This window comes from Cynocephalus volans, chromosome 3 (assembly GCF_027409185.1).
Source record: "Cynocephalus volans isolate mCynVol1 chromosome 3, mCynVol1.pri, whole genome shotgun sequence".
Lineage (NCBI taxonomy): Eukaryota > Metazoa > Chordata > Mammalia > Dermoptera > Cynocephalidae > Cynocephalus > Cynocephalus volans.
In genome coordinates, this window is record NC_084462.1 from 151,911,304 (window position 1) to 151,925,257 (window position 13,954).

General features: G+C 37.9%; 2 protein-coding genes across 3 annotated transcripts in view; both read right to left on the reverse strand.

Annotated features, from left to right (window-relative positions):
* MED6 (mediator complex subunit 6) overlaps positions 1–13,954 on the reverse strand; it is a 123,935-nt gene that overhangs the window by 36,376 nt on the left and 73,605 nt on the right. The window contains exon 9 of one of the 2 annotated variants that reach the window (XM_063090869.1): positions 7,063–7,600. The exons of the other annotated variant lie outside the window; for it this stretch is intronic. Coding sequence (XP_062946939.1) covers positions 7,524–7,600 — 77 coding nt within the window. The 3' untranslated portion in view covers positions 7,063–7,523. Of the gene's footprint in view, positions 1–7,062; positions 7,601–13,954 lie in introns of those variants that run through there. 2 annotated transcript variants of the gene reach the window in all.
* LOC134371762 (disintegrin and metalloproteinase domain-containing protein 20-like) lies at positions 1,813–4,056 on the reverse strand. Its single transcript, XM_063088592.1, has one exon. It carries the CDS (start codon positions 4,054–4,056, stop codon positions 1,813–1,815), a length of 2,244 nt encoding a protein of 747 aa, XP_062944662.1.

A 13,954-nucleotide genomic window follows, 5' to 3' on the forward strand; every position in this document is an offset into this window, starting at 1 on the left:
CTCTGACACTAATAACAAACCTCTTTTAAGGAATACTCATGGTAGGCCTTAACTCTGACAGTACCACCTCTTTAGTTTACGGCCCATAAGCTTAATTATCAGATACTACTTAGAAACATCAAATAGACTGGCAGACCACACTCCTCCTCAAGTTAAAATGCTTAGTTCGTATTTTCAAGATAGCACGATAAACAAAGAGAAAACCACACTCACTCAAACTTATGGTACTACAGATGAAATGGCTTCAGGGAAACAAAAAGTCCTTCACAAATACAAAACAGGTCAATAAGGACGTAAGCACATATTAGAAAAGGCGTTGGGACAGGAAGAGGAAAAATATGGTGCAAGACACACAGTTATCATTTTTTTAGTGTGCAGAGTGCTCAAGTAGAAACAAAATGACTCTCTGTCCTTTTGTGCCTGGGATGACACATTCCAGTTTCAATAACTGCCTTTGGATCAGGAAGAAAAAACCCTGTTTAGTAAATAGTCATTCAACCTCATTTTTAGAGGATAGTGCTGCCAGGTACAAATGCAGCAACCAAAGTTTAACAAGGGCACAGTAAACAGGGTCTCGGGTCAGTCATGGGTGAAGATCCAGGACACTCTATCAGGTAAGCTACCAGGACAAGACACGCTGGCCAACAGAGCTCTATACAAGATGGACAAACTGCCATGTCATAGGTGGGAACCCTATAGTTTCTGTAGTTCTGCATTTTCCCTCTTCCCTTTGGCAGCTACCCTCATCCAGATTTGATATTTTCAGAAAGAGATTTGATCCGAGACCTGAGTCATTTAAGTGGAAGGAATGTAATCTTTATCACTTACCAGACCCTGTTCTAGTGCACTATTTCTGAAGTGGTTCTTCCTGTTTCCTTTTACCTAAATAATTGTTGTCCATACATATATCAAACAGTCAGTCCCACACTATATATAATTCATAGACAGTCTGTGCTCAGGCGCTTGCTGAGATTTTCAATGTGAGATCCTATGACTTCAATAACCCGAGGCATTAAGAACTGATATATCAGTGCTCATGACTCCTTGTTTCATGGTTTTACGATAAAGGGAACATGCCAAAGACATTATACTTGGAATACTCCAGATTTAGCAGAACCTAAAATGAGAATAAAGAGAATGATAGCAGCTGGCACGTATTCAGTGCCTACAATATTCCTGGCCTTCCTTAGGTGCTTTCTGTGATCATCACAAAACTTTGGAGAAGCACATTTCATATCTTAATGTAAAATATGGACCTTGAAACTCTGAAAGATTAAGACTTTGCCTATGGTCACATAGTCGGCAGGTGGTAGAACCACTGCTGAAATTCAAGTTGCCATGACACAAGAGACTTTTTAATCTTCCTACTGTATCACTGCCAAAAGTTACTTTTTATGCTTATTCGTTTAATGCTAACAATAAGATGGACAAATAAGAAAAATCTACTACATAACCAATGGGAAAAGGACCTTAAGAGTGTTAAAACACATGCATACTAGTGCAAACAGGATTTGCTACGGGGCATCTTGGAAACGTTAAAACCCAAATCTGAAATAAACACAGGTCCTCTTATTAGTGAATCTGAGAGTTTCTGCTATCACCTATAGGAGTATTAACAACATGACCAGACATGAAATGTTCAGTGAATTTAAACACACCAGTCCTTCTTTTGATTATGAAGTGATTTTATTTTCTCAGGTAACAACCTCAGAATCGCTAAATGATTATGTAATTGTCAGCGATTATCAAACATTTCTCTCAGTAAGTGCCAATGTGATTTTCTCCATTGTGTGGGCTCCCGTCAGTATTTACTCAGATTTCATTATCTTCGGATATATCTTTTTCCAATACTTTCTTTTCCACAAATTCTTTTGCTTTTGTAAGGCCACCAATGAGAAGTGCAGCCAGAAAAAGGCTGAAACGAATAATCATAAGAAGTAGTGACTGGTTTATGTTAGCAACTATTTTGGCTCGAATACCAGGGTCTTTGTCAGGTGGAGGGCCACTATCTATACTACCACCTACCCCTTTCTGTCTACACGTTGGTGGACTCCAACCACGCAGACAGTGACAATTTTTCTGGTTGTTGCACACCCCTTTGAAATTGCATTTCTTCACGTCACAGTCAAAATGCATGTCTTGATGAAAAGTACAATTCTGATTAAGGCAATATCTTCCTGGGCCACACGATGCACCATCCACTACAAGCCCCATATCTGGCAACTCTAACCCATGGTGTGAATCATATCCAAAGCAATTTATTTCTGTAACATCTTGGACTAGTATATTATGAAATGCAGTGTGCTCACCTCCACCAGGAATTTCTTCGATGCCACTACAGTGCAGCAATCCACACAAAACATCGTCTTCTTCACACTGAAAAGGCTTAGCTCCTCCTCGTTGAATCCTAACCCCACAGTTTCCAAATCGGTCACCTATTACATTCAATGTTTTATAGCATGCTGGGGAAGCGTCTTTTACTTTGTAGCCAAAAAGGGCTTGACACTGCAAATCACGGTCACTGCAGTTTCCTCTCACACAAACGGCTAATGCTGAACATGGGGTTCCATCCTGGATGTAAAAGTCATCCGGGCATTCACTCTTCTTCCCATCACAGTACTCCGGTAGATCACAGATACCACGCTGGTCCCTGCAGATCACTCCAGGTCGACTATATTTACAGTTACTGCAGCAGCCTCCTAAATTACAAACACTGCCAAGGGTGAGGGCACAGTTGGTCCCGCAACACTTATCCATGGCACAATCTTTAAAGGAGCCGCAGTCACATTCCTCCTGCTGATTTTTGATCTTGTCTCCACAACGAGGAGCTACATAAGGAAAGTTACCGTATGGAGGGTTTCTTACACTCAAACAAGGATCCCACCTATTAAGCCAATTATGTATACCGTGGTAAGAACAATTGCTCATCACATCTAGAAGACCCGGCACAGGAGCCATGACACAGTTGCTTCTCCGAAAACAATGACAACCACGTCCATCATGGCCCACAAGAAAGTTATGACCTAATGCATGTGCTGTAATAGTTGCGGTCATAAATACATGATACTGTCCTGCATACACAAATAATGCTCCCCAGTTAGGGTTGCACATTCCACCACTGCTGGCATAATATGAGGATCCTCCAATTTTATGCCCTGTAAGAAGAACTGAAGTATCGTGTGAAATGTGAGGATAAACATTACGAGATTTCCACAAACCAAAACTACCTACTGCAGTTTGAGCACTTGGAAAGTTATTAATATTTGTTGGATCCCTTGTATCCCATATGCACAAAAGACGTATGAATACGTTGAAACTCACTGGCCTGTAAATGGTATGTAGTATGTTGTTTATAATCACTATATTCTCTATTATACGCGTATTATTCCGGTTCTGCACAAATAATGAATTAGATACAGTATAATGGAGTTTCAAGTTTTTCAAATGTTGCCTCCACAAATACATGGGGCCTGCTCTAGGAGTCTGAGAAAGTTTTGCCTCTTCAAAGGCTTGATTTTCATCCTCCCCTTCAATCTTACACCTTTCAACCTCTTCTGATCTTTCTTCTGACACAAGCAGAGAAATCACATGCTCAAATTTGGAAGAAGCCTCCAGTGGTTTGATTTCATAAGTGAGGTCATCCACCTGCAGCATGCCACGCAGACCTCCATAGCAGGTGTCCAGTGTGGCCATGGACCCAGGGACCCCTTCCAGGTAGCTGTAGTAGTAACAGTCTTGGGGGACAAAGGGGTAATCCTCTACCATGGCTCCTTGGTCATTATTGGTAATAACAGGAAAATGTCTGGGCAGCAAGTTCTTCTTGAGCTTCATGTGCATCACGTGTCTTCGGCCCCGGAAACGCATGCTGTAGGAGAGCTGGTCTAGCCTTGCAACTCCACCCATCCTGTGGGGCACCTTCCTGGGGATCACAACTTCAGAAGAAGTGAAGCGCCATCCTGGAGGGGCATGGGAGCAACTGGCAAGGGACAGGAGTGCCCAGAGCACAGGCAGCCAGAGAGCACATGCCAGTGGGGGCTGGGCCCAGGAAGGCCCCATGAGTAAGGGAACCTTTGACCAAAGAAAATGCGGTCAAGTGGGAGGCAGGCAGGAATATCCCTGAAACACCAAGTTTCTTATTAGGGCCGTCAGGAGAGCAGAATGAGGCTGCAGGCTTGGCATGCTCTGACAGGTTGAGGCAAAGGGGTTCGGCTATTACATAACAATGGTGTGCTCATCAGGGGAGGCTGTACTTAGGGAGCTAGAGACTCTAGGGTAGGGGACCTAGGGAAAAGAAAAAAATGGGAGGAATTAAGAAAAATAGTGTAGATCTGGCTTAAAATATCCCATGTTCTCTAAGAAAAGTCATAAGTGGGGGATGAATAAGTGGGTTTGGTGAAATTTTAGGATAGTTAATGCCTTTTTTTTTCTCAAACCTTAATGTGGTAAGGATTTATCATGTGATTAAAACAGGGACATGTAAAGAAGAGTAAGGAAAGTAGAAGCTCCTCCTACCAGGAATTTTGAGGGGAGAATTAGAGTTTATAGAATTTGAACAGAGTTGGGGTGTGATGGGATGTAAGAGTAGACAGATGTCATGAGTAGAAAAATTAGGGTGTGTAACAATAGTTTCTTATCAATATAAACTTATACCTACCCTATGATCCAGCGACTTCAGTCCTAGGAACTTACTCACCTAGTCTTGTCTGTGAATGCTCATAGCAGCATTGTTCATAAGTTTATTCTACAAACTGGAAGCAAAGAACCAGTCCTTAATAGGTAAATGGATAAACACATAGTTATATTCATCCAGTGGAATAATCTTCTGTAATAACATGAACCAAATTCTGATGAATACAAGAACATGGATGAATCTCCAACAATACGATGAGAGGAAGAAACCAGACCACAAGAAGTAAGCAATATATTATTTAATTTGTACAATGTTCTAGAATAGTCCAAACTAATTTATAAGAATTTAAAAGTAATCAGAAGTTTCCTGATGTGGGAGTAGGGGAATGGGGCAAGGAGGGACCATTCTGGAGTGATGGAAAGTATCAATAAAGTATCTTTTGGGAATATGATTTGGCATGGTGGTTTCAAATCAAAACTCATCAAGCTTCATACTTAAAATCAGTGTACTTATCATATGCTAAGTATACCTCAATAGAGTTAATTTTTTATAAAGGGTTTGACTTCAGCTTCTTTTTGTCCTAGTTCTAAATTGGCACATCAGTAACATAAGTCAGAAGCCATCTTCCTTACATTTCAAAAATCATTTTACAAAAGAATTGTATGTAAATAAAGTCAACGTGGTATAAAAAAGGTATTGAGAGCAACTTATGTCATTTGCTTTCTATGAATCATAGTTTCCATTAGGAAGAGTAACACACACAGTCGCATTTATAGTTAGAAAAAATATATAGGAGTATTTACTTGTGTTGTATGCAATGCTGGAAGATATTTTTTAAATCATGCTGTCTGAAATATTTGAAAAGTTACAAGTTTAACTTCCTCTAAGCCTGAAAAGAATTGGCCATAATGAAAAGGTAATTTCAAGGAAGAAACATTAATTTTAAAAAGGCAAAAAGAGAAGCTAACTAATTGTAATGGTAAGAACTAAAAAATTCACTAATTCATACGTTACATATGTATTAAGAATTATCAGAATATAAGAACTGATGAAAAGGATCAGGCCATTTGGGGAAAGATTAATAGCCAGTTTTCCAATCATTATTTTAGGTGACTGAAAAATGCTCACTGAAATCTGTGAGAATAAATATAGCATGAGAAAGGTAATGTTGGGAAGATAATGAGGCTGCTTTTAGCATTTAAGTCCTAGAAGAAGTACAGCCAGGAAAGTCCCCAGAAAAAAATGTTACATAAATTCAAACAGCATCAACAAACATTGTCTGAAGAGGACTGTTTGTGGGCACAGAGAGAACCCAGAAATGAGTTAAATCTGAGTAACCATATGTGTGTGTGCATCTTCACTCTTTCTAAAATCCTCTTGAATTTAATTTTTCCTTTGTATCTCATCTTGGTTTCATTGAGCACCTGTGCATAATTTTTTGACATCATTGAGATTTTAACAAGTTTGGAATAAGAGTGACATCAGAAAATGTCATTTTAGAAAGCTGTAAGCTCTGATTGCCCCACAGAAACAGTGTGTGTGTGGGGGGGGAATCCAAGAAACTATCTGAATCAACTCTGTAGAAGATCAGGGGAAAAAAATAGAAGGTTTACAACAACCACCAAACAAACATCCATGAGGAAAAAGCCATTTTTTAAATGCTCCAGGCATTTAAGGAAACCTCTGTCAAAACATTAGCTAAACATGATCTAAATGAACTGAGACTTCACTGAGCACACATGACTAGACACGGTCTTGGCTAAATATGTTATGAAATGGAATATAGCCTATAACAATCAAATTTTTACAAAGCATCACTGGGAGGAATAATAATATGTCCTTCTGTTACCATCTCATAATAGTCAAATATCTGATTTTCAACAACAACAAAAAAATCAAAAAGTACACAAAGAAACACCAAGACATGACTCATTCAAAGAAACAAAATAAATTGCACAGAAACTATCCCCAAATGAGCCAGATATCAGACTTACTAAACAAAGTCTATAAAACAACTGTCTTGCATATTCAAAGAGCTATTGGAAAACATGAACAAAGAGCTAAAAGAATCAAAAATACATGAATAAATAAAATGAAAATATCAACAAAGAGATAGAATTATAAAAAGGAAATAAACAGAAATTCTGAATCTGAAAGGTACAATAACTGAAATGAAAGATATACTAGAGTTGTTAACAGCAGATTTGGTCAGTCAGGAAAAACAACCAGGGGACTTGAACATTCAACAATTGAAATTATCCAGTAGGAGAAGGAGAAAGAAAAAAGAATAAAGAAAAGTAAATAAAACCTAAGGGACTTGTGGAACACCAACCAGCTGATCGACATATGCATTATGAAAGTACTAGAAGAAAAAGACAAGTACAGGCTGAGAATTTTACAAATCTTTACTTTCTGATTCTTCCTTAGTAATTAATTCTGTCTTTAAATTGTTTTTCTCTTCTCGCATTTCACTATAAACAGTTGAGAGAAGCTGTGCAGCTGCTTGTGCTAATATTTTGCTTAGCCATTTCTTCAGCCAGATAGCCTTGTTCATCACTTTTAAGTTTACTTTCCATAAAGCCTTCAGGCATACTCTCCCTAAAGTTCTCTATTTCTTCTGAGCTCTCACCAGAATCTTCCTTAAGCCTCCATTAATGGCAATCTAGGCATTTTCCTGTCCTTCTCCTACAAATTTTGCAGCCAGCCTCTGCCCACTACCCAATTCCAAAGCCACTTCCATGTTTTGAGGTATCAGTTAGGGCAACACCACACTCCTCTGGTTGGTACGTCTATCTTATTTGTTTGTGCTGCTATATCAGAGTGCCTGAGATTGGGAAAATTATAAAGAACAGAAATATAGGTCTCACATTTCTGGAGGCTGGGAAGTCAAAGATCAAGGCACTGTCAGGCATGGTGTCTGGTAAGGGCCCCGTCTCCACTTCCAAGATGGTGCCCTGATTGCTGGATGCTCTGGAGGAAAGAAACACTGCACTTAACACAGCAAAAGAGTGGAAGAGAGCAAACTCACTCCCACAAGCCCTTTTCATAGCAGCATTAATCCGTTCATGAGGGTGGAGCTTTCATGTCCTAAACACATCCCTTCAGGCCCCACCTTTCAACACTGTTGCATTGGGGATTAAGCTGCCAACACATGAATTTTTGGAGGGAACGCTTTCAAACCATAGCAGGGAGATACATTAAAAGTGTTAAAAAGAAAAATAATTTCAATTAAGATTCTATATTGGGTAAAATTGTCCTAGACCTGCCCTACAGGAAATGCTAAAGGGAGTTCTTTAATTTGAAATGAAAGGACACTTGACAGTAACTTGTAGCCATATAAAGCTATAAAGAGTTCTGTTAAAGGTAAACACATAGGCAAAGATAAAAGCCAGTATAATTGTAAGTTTGGTTTTTACCCACACCTTTTATTTTTTTCTAGCATTTAAAAGACAATTGCATAAAAATAATTATAAATCAATGGAATGGGTATACAGCTACAAAGATGTGGTTTTTGACATCAATAACATAAGGTGAGTGGTATACAGCAGGGAAGGAGTACAGTCCGCACATGTGATTGAAGTTAAGTTAGTATCATTCTAAGTAGAGTGTTATAACTTTATGATGTTATATGTAAACACCATAGTTACCACAAAGAAAATATCTATAGAATATACACAAAAGGAAATGAGAAAATCAAAATGTGTCACCACAAGAAAACCAACTAAACAAAAGAAGGCAGTAATGGAAGAAATAAGACAAAAAACTGTAAGACATGCAGAAAACAAATAGTAAAGTGGCAGAAGTAAGGACTTCCTTGTCAATACTACTCTGCCATAAAAAAGAATGAAATACTTCCATTTACAACACATGGATGAGCCTGGAGAAACTTAGATTGAGTGAAATAAGCAAAGCACAGAGGGATAAATAGCACATGTGCTCACTCATATGTGGGAGTTAAGAGAGAAAGAAGGAAGGAAAAAAAGACCACAGTAGTGTGTTGGACTTGCAGAGGGAGAGAACATTCCTTGGGCTACAAGGTGAAGTGGGGCGGGGGGGGGAGGAAGGGGGAGGTTAGAGAATAATTGGGTGGGGGACACAGGATACAAATGCAATTTGTGGTAATGGATATGTTGCCAGTATGAATCTGGCCCTCACATCATGGGCAGGAGGGGTGACAATCAGCTTTGTATCTCATGAATATTGATAACCAATAAAAAAAAGAAATAAAAATAATGACCTGAAATGTTAATGGATTAAACTGTGCAATCAAAAGACATAGATTAGTAAAATGGATTAAAAAACACAACCCATTTATGTATGCTCTCTATGAGAAACACAGGTAAGATAATGAAGACACAAATGGTAGGAAATGAAAAGGTAGAAAAAATATTTCATGCAGTTAGTAACCTGAAGGGAAATGGGGTGGCTAAATACCAGACAATAGACTTCAAGTCAGAAACTGTTTCAGGAGACAAAGAAGACTATATTACATAGTGATAAAAGGGTATAAACACAAAGAAACTATAACAATTATAAAGTAACATGAACCAAACACCTGACACCCAAAATATATAAATCAATCATTGACATAATAGAAGGAATAGACAGTTTTACAAGAATAGTTAGAGACTTCGATACACTATTATAAATATTTGATGAAACAATGAGACAGAAGATCAATGAAGAAATAGAAGACTTGAACAAACTTGAATCAACTGAACTTAACAATCATATACAGAACACTTCGCCCAACAAGGTCAAAGGGCACATTTTTCAAAAGTGCACATGAGGGCTGCCCAGTTAGCTCAGCTGGTTAGAGCATGGTGTTATGACATCAAAGCTGGGGGTTCAGATGTCCATGATGGCCAGCCCTCCCCCACCACACACACACAAAGGAAATGCACATGGTTCATTCCCCAAGACTGACTCTACGTTAGGTTGTAAAACAAGTTTTAAGAAATCATACCAAGTATCCTCTCTTATCACAATGGAATGAACTAGAAATCTATTGCAGAAAAAAAAACAAAAACAGGAAAACACACAAATATGTGCATATCAAATACCACACTCTGGAACAACCAATGAACCAAAATATCACAACAAAACTTACAAAAAGCTTTGAGATGATTCAAGAAAAATTCCAGTACACCAAAACATATAATGCAGTGAAAGTAGCACAAGAGGAAAATTTACAGCTGGAAATACTTACATTTAAAAAAAAAAGAAAAATCTCATATTAATAACCTAACTTTATCTTACAGAAGTAAAGTACAATAAACTAAACTCAGCACTGGTGAAAGGAAGGAAATAATATTAGAGTGGAGATTAATAAAACATAGGATAGAAAAAAGAGAAAGTCAAGAAATCAAAAGTTGGTTTTTTGAAAATATCCAAATTGACAAATCTTTACCTAGATTGAAAAATGAAAAAAAAATGACAGAAGACTCACATTAGTAAAATAAATAGAATTAAATACTATTAACTAATTAATTAATTGCCATTAATTTTATAGAAATAAAAACAGAGAATGCTGTTAATAATTTATGTCAACACACTGGAAAGCCTTCATGCAATGCACAAATTCCTAAAAACACAAAATCTACCAAGACTGAGTCATGTAGAAACACAAAAACTGAAAAAATAACTATGCAATAATAGGACATGTAACTAGTCATCAAAAACCTCCCACTAAAGAAAAGCCCTGTATCAGATGGCTTCATTAGTGGTTCTAGCAAGCAGTTAAAATTAAAACCAATCATTTTCAGATTCCTTCAAAATGATGAGGAAAGGACACTTTTTAAGTTATTCTATGAAGCCAGGCTTACCTGATACTAAACCAGAAAAAGACACTACAAGAAAAAAAGCTACGAACTAATGTCCCTTATGAATATTGATTCAAAAATCCTCAACAAAATACTAGCAAAGAGAAGTCAGCAGCATATTAAAAGGATTAAATACCATGACCAAATGGGATTTATTCATGGAATGCAAGCATGTTTCCAAATATGAAAATTAATCCATGTAATATACCATATTGACAGAACAAAGGAAAAAGCCACATGATCATTTCAATTGTTGCAGCAAAGGCATTTGACAAAATTCAACACGGTTCCTTGATAGGAAAAAAAGCAGCTTTCAAACAAAAGAGAAACAGAAACTTTCTCAACATGGTAAAGGCCAAATATGAAAAGCCCACATCTAACATCATACCCAAAGGTTAAGGAATTGAAGCTATTCTCCTAAGATCAGGAACAAAAGGAGCATGCTTGCTTTTACCACTTCATCTCAACACAGTATTGAAAGTTCCATTCAGAGCAATCAGGCAAGAAAAAGAAATAAAAGGCATCTAAATTGGAAAACAATAAGTAAAATATTTTTCTCTTTGCAGATGAATGATCCCCATGTGTTGTAAACTCTAAAGATTCCACAAAATATCCTGCTGAGTTCATAACTGAATTTAGCAACATTGCAGGATACAAATCCACACACAAAATCAACTGCATTTCTATACTAATAATGAACAATCTGAAAAGGACAATAAGAAAATAATTCCATTTACAATAGATTCAAAAAGAGAAAAACACTTGGGATTAGATTTATTTAAGAAGATGCAAGATTTGTACACTGAATACCACAAAACATTGTTGAAAGAAATTAAAGAAGACACAAATAACTGGAAAGATATTCCACATTCACAGATTGGAAGACATAATATTATTAAGATGACAGTACTAACCAAGCAATCTACAGATTCCATGCAATCCTTATAAAAATCCAAATGGCACTTTTTTGCAGAAATAGAAAAACCCAACCTAATATTCATATGGAATATTAAGGAACCCTCAATAACCAAAACAATCTTGAAAAGGGAGAATAAAGGTAGAAGATGTATGCTGATTTTACAACTTACTACAAAGCTACCATAATCCAAACAGTGTGTTACTGGCATAAGGATAGATATGTAAACCGGTGCAATAGATGAGAGAGCCCAGGAATCAAACATTCACATATATGAGTAATTGATTTTCAACAAAGGTTCCAAGACCATTCAGTCAGGGAAAGAACAAGAATCTTTCAAACAAATGGTGCTGGGAAATTACAAATCCACATGTAAAAAAATGAACTTGGGCCATTACCTTATACTACATGCAAAAATCTATTCAAAATGGATCAAAGACAAAAATGTAAGAGCTAAAACTATAAAACTCTTTGACAAAAAAATAAGGGGTAATCTTCATGACACTGGATTGGTGATGATTGATCTTTTGGATATGACACCAAAAGCACTGGAAACAAAAGATAAAAGTAAAGGTAAAATAGGTAAAGTGGACTGCATCAAAAGTAAAAGTTTTGTGCATCAAAGAACACTATAAATACAGTTTAAAGACCACCCACAGAATGGTAGAAAAGAATTGCAAATTATATATCTGATAACAGGTTACTCTCTAGAATATATGAAGAATTCCCACAACTCAAGAATAACAAGAAAACTAATGACACATTCAAAAAATGAGCAAAGGACATGAATAGAAATTTCCCCAAAGAAGATTTGCAAATGGCCAATAAGGACATGAAAGGATGCCCAACATCATCTATTATAGACAGAATATCTGCATGGTCTCCAAATCCTTGTGTTGAAGCCCTAACCCCAAGTGTGGCTGTATTTGGAGAGGGAACCTCTAAGGAAGTAATTATGGTTAAATGAGGTCATTGGGGTGGGGCCCTAATATAATAGGAGTTGTGTCCTTATAAGAAGGAATACTGGAAATTTCATCCCCCCCCCTTCTGTGCTCACCCTGAGGAAAGGCCCCTAAGCTGTAGGGAGGAGGAGGCCATCTGTCTATAAGGTCAGAAGTGAGCCCTCACCCCAGTCTGAATCAGATGGAAAGTTAATCTTGGACTTCTAGCCTTCAGAACTATGAGAAATTAAATCTGTTGTTAAGCAATGCAGTCTGTGGTATTTTGTTACAGCAGCCTGAGCAGACTAACCCAGATGTTGATTCTGAGAAGTGGGGTGTTGCTGTAACAAATACTGAAAAGTGTAGAAGTAACTTTGCAGCTGGATGATGGGTAGAGACTGGAATAATTTTGAAGTGTGTGCTAGAAAAAATACTAAATTATGTTGAAGGGACTGTTGGTAGAAACATGGACATTAAAGGTCATCCTGGTGTGGGTTCAGAAAGAAAAGAGGAGAGCTATAAAGAAAGTCTCTATTGTCTTAGAGAATATATATAGAACCATGAAGAGAATGTTGATAAAAATTTGGACATTAAAGGCCATTCTGGTGAGGTATCAGATGGAATTGAGGAACATGTTATGGAAAAGAGAAGAAAGGCAATCCTTGCTACAAGGTGTAAAGAACTTGACTGAACTGTGTTCTAGTGTTCTGTGGAAGGTAGAATTTGCAGGCAATGAAATTGGATATTTAGCTGAGATTTCTAAGCAATGAATTGATAGAGTGACTTGGTTTCTCCTTATGCCTTATAGTAAAATGGGAGAGGGGAAAAATAAAATGAAGAAATTGTTAAGCAAAAAGGACCAGAACATGAAAAACTGAAAAATTTTAGCCTATCAATAATTCAAAAACCGAGAAAGCACATTGTGAAGAGAACACTAAGGGTGTGGCTGCATTACCATTTGATAAGGAGATTTGTATGGGTTTGAACCATAAATTTAATCAGCCATCTCAGCACAAGGCAGGAATAGAGATGACATTATACCAGCAGAAGCACCGCCAGTTGGGGCTATAGGGGACAGACAAAGTGACACAGAATGAAGGAAGGCTGCTGGGTTTCCAGGATTTTATAGAAAGTGGCCATAGAGTTATCTGGCTGAAAACATATGTTATGCTTCAAAAATAGAAAAAATTGACAATTCAGAGATGATCAGAGCTGCCACTCCCACCACAGGCCCAGAGTGCACAAAATCTTGGGGTGGCAAGGCTGCCTTCACGTTGGTTGCAAAGGGTGGGGCCACTGCTGGAGTTTCAATAGGCCAGGTTGCTGCTGCCCAGAGCCCTGTGAGTGGGACCCCTGCCCCACAGAAGCTGTGGGGCTGAACTGCCATCTAGAGTAATTAGGGCAAGACTGCCATCGCAGTGAGTGGAAAAAGCAGGACCACGCCCCAGTGGATCAGGAAGGCAGGACAACCAGACAAAGAAGATTGTTCTTGAGCCTTAAGATCTAATAGAATTTCCCTTGCTAGGTTTTGGACTTGTACAGGACCTGTCACCCCTTCCTTCTTTCCTATTTCTCCCTTTTGGAATGGGAATGTCTATCCTATGCCTGTCTCACCACTGTGTTTTGGAAGCACGTAACTTGTCTG

What these genes read in the sequence shown, in the direction of transcription:
- LOC134371762 (XM_063088592.1), bottom strand. Translation starts at nt 4,056, where the DNA reads ATGGGGCCTTCCTGGGCCCAGCCCCCACTGGCATGTGCTCTCTGGCTG.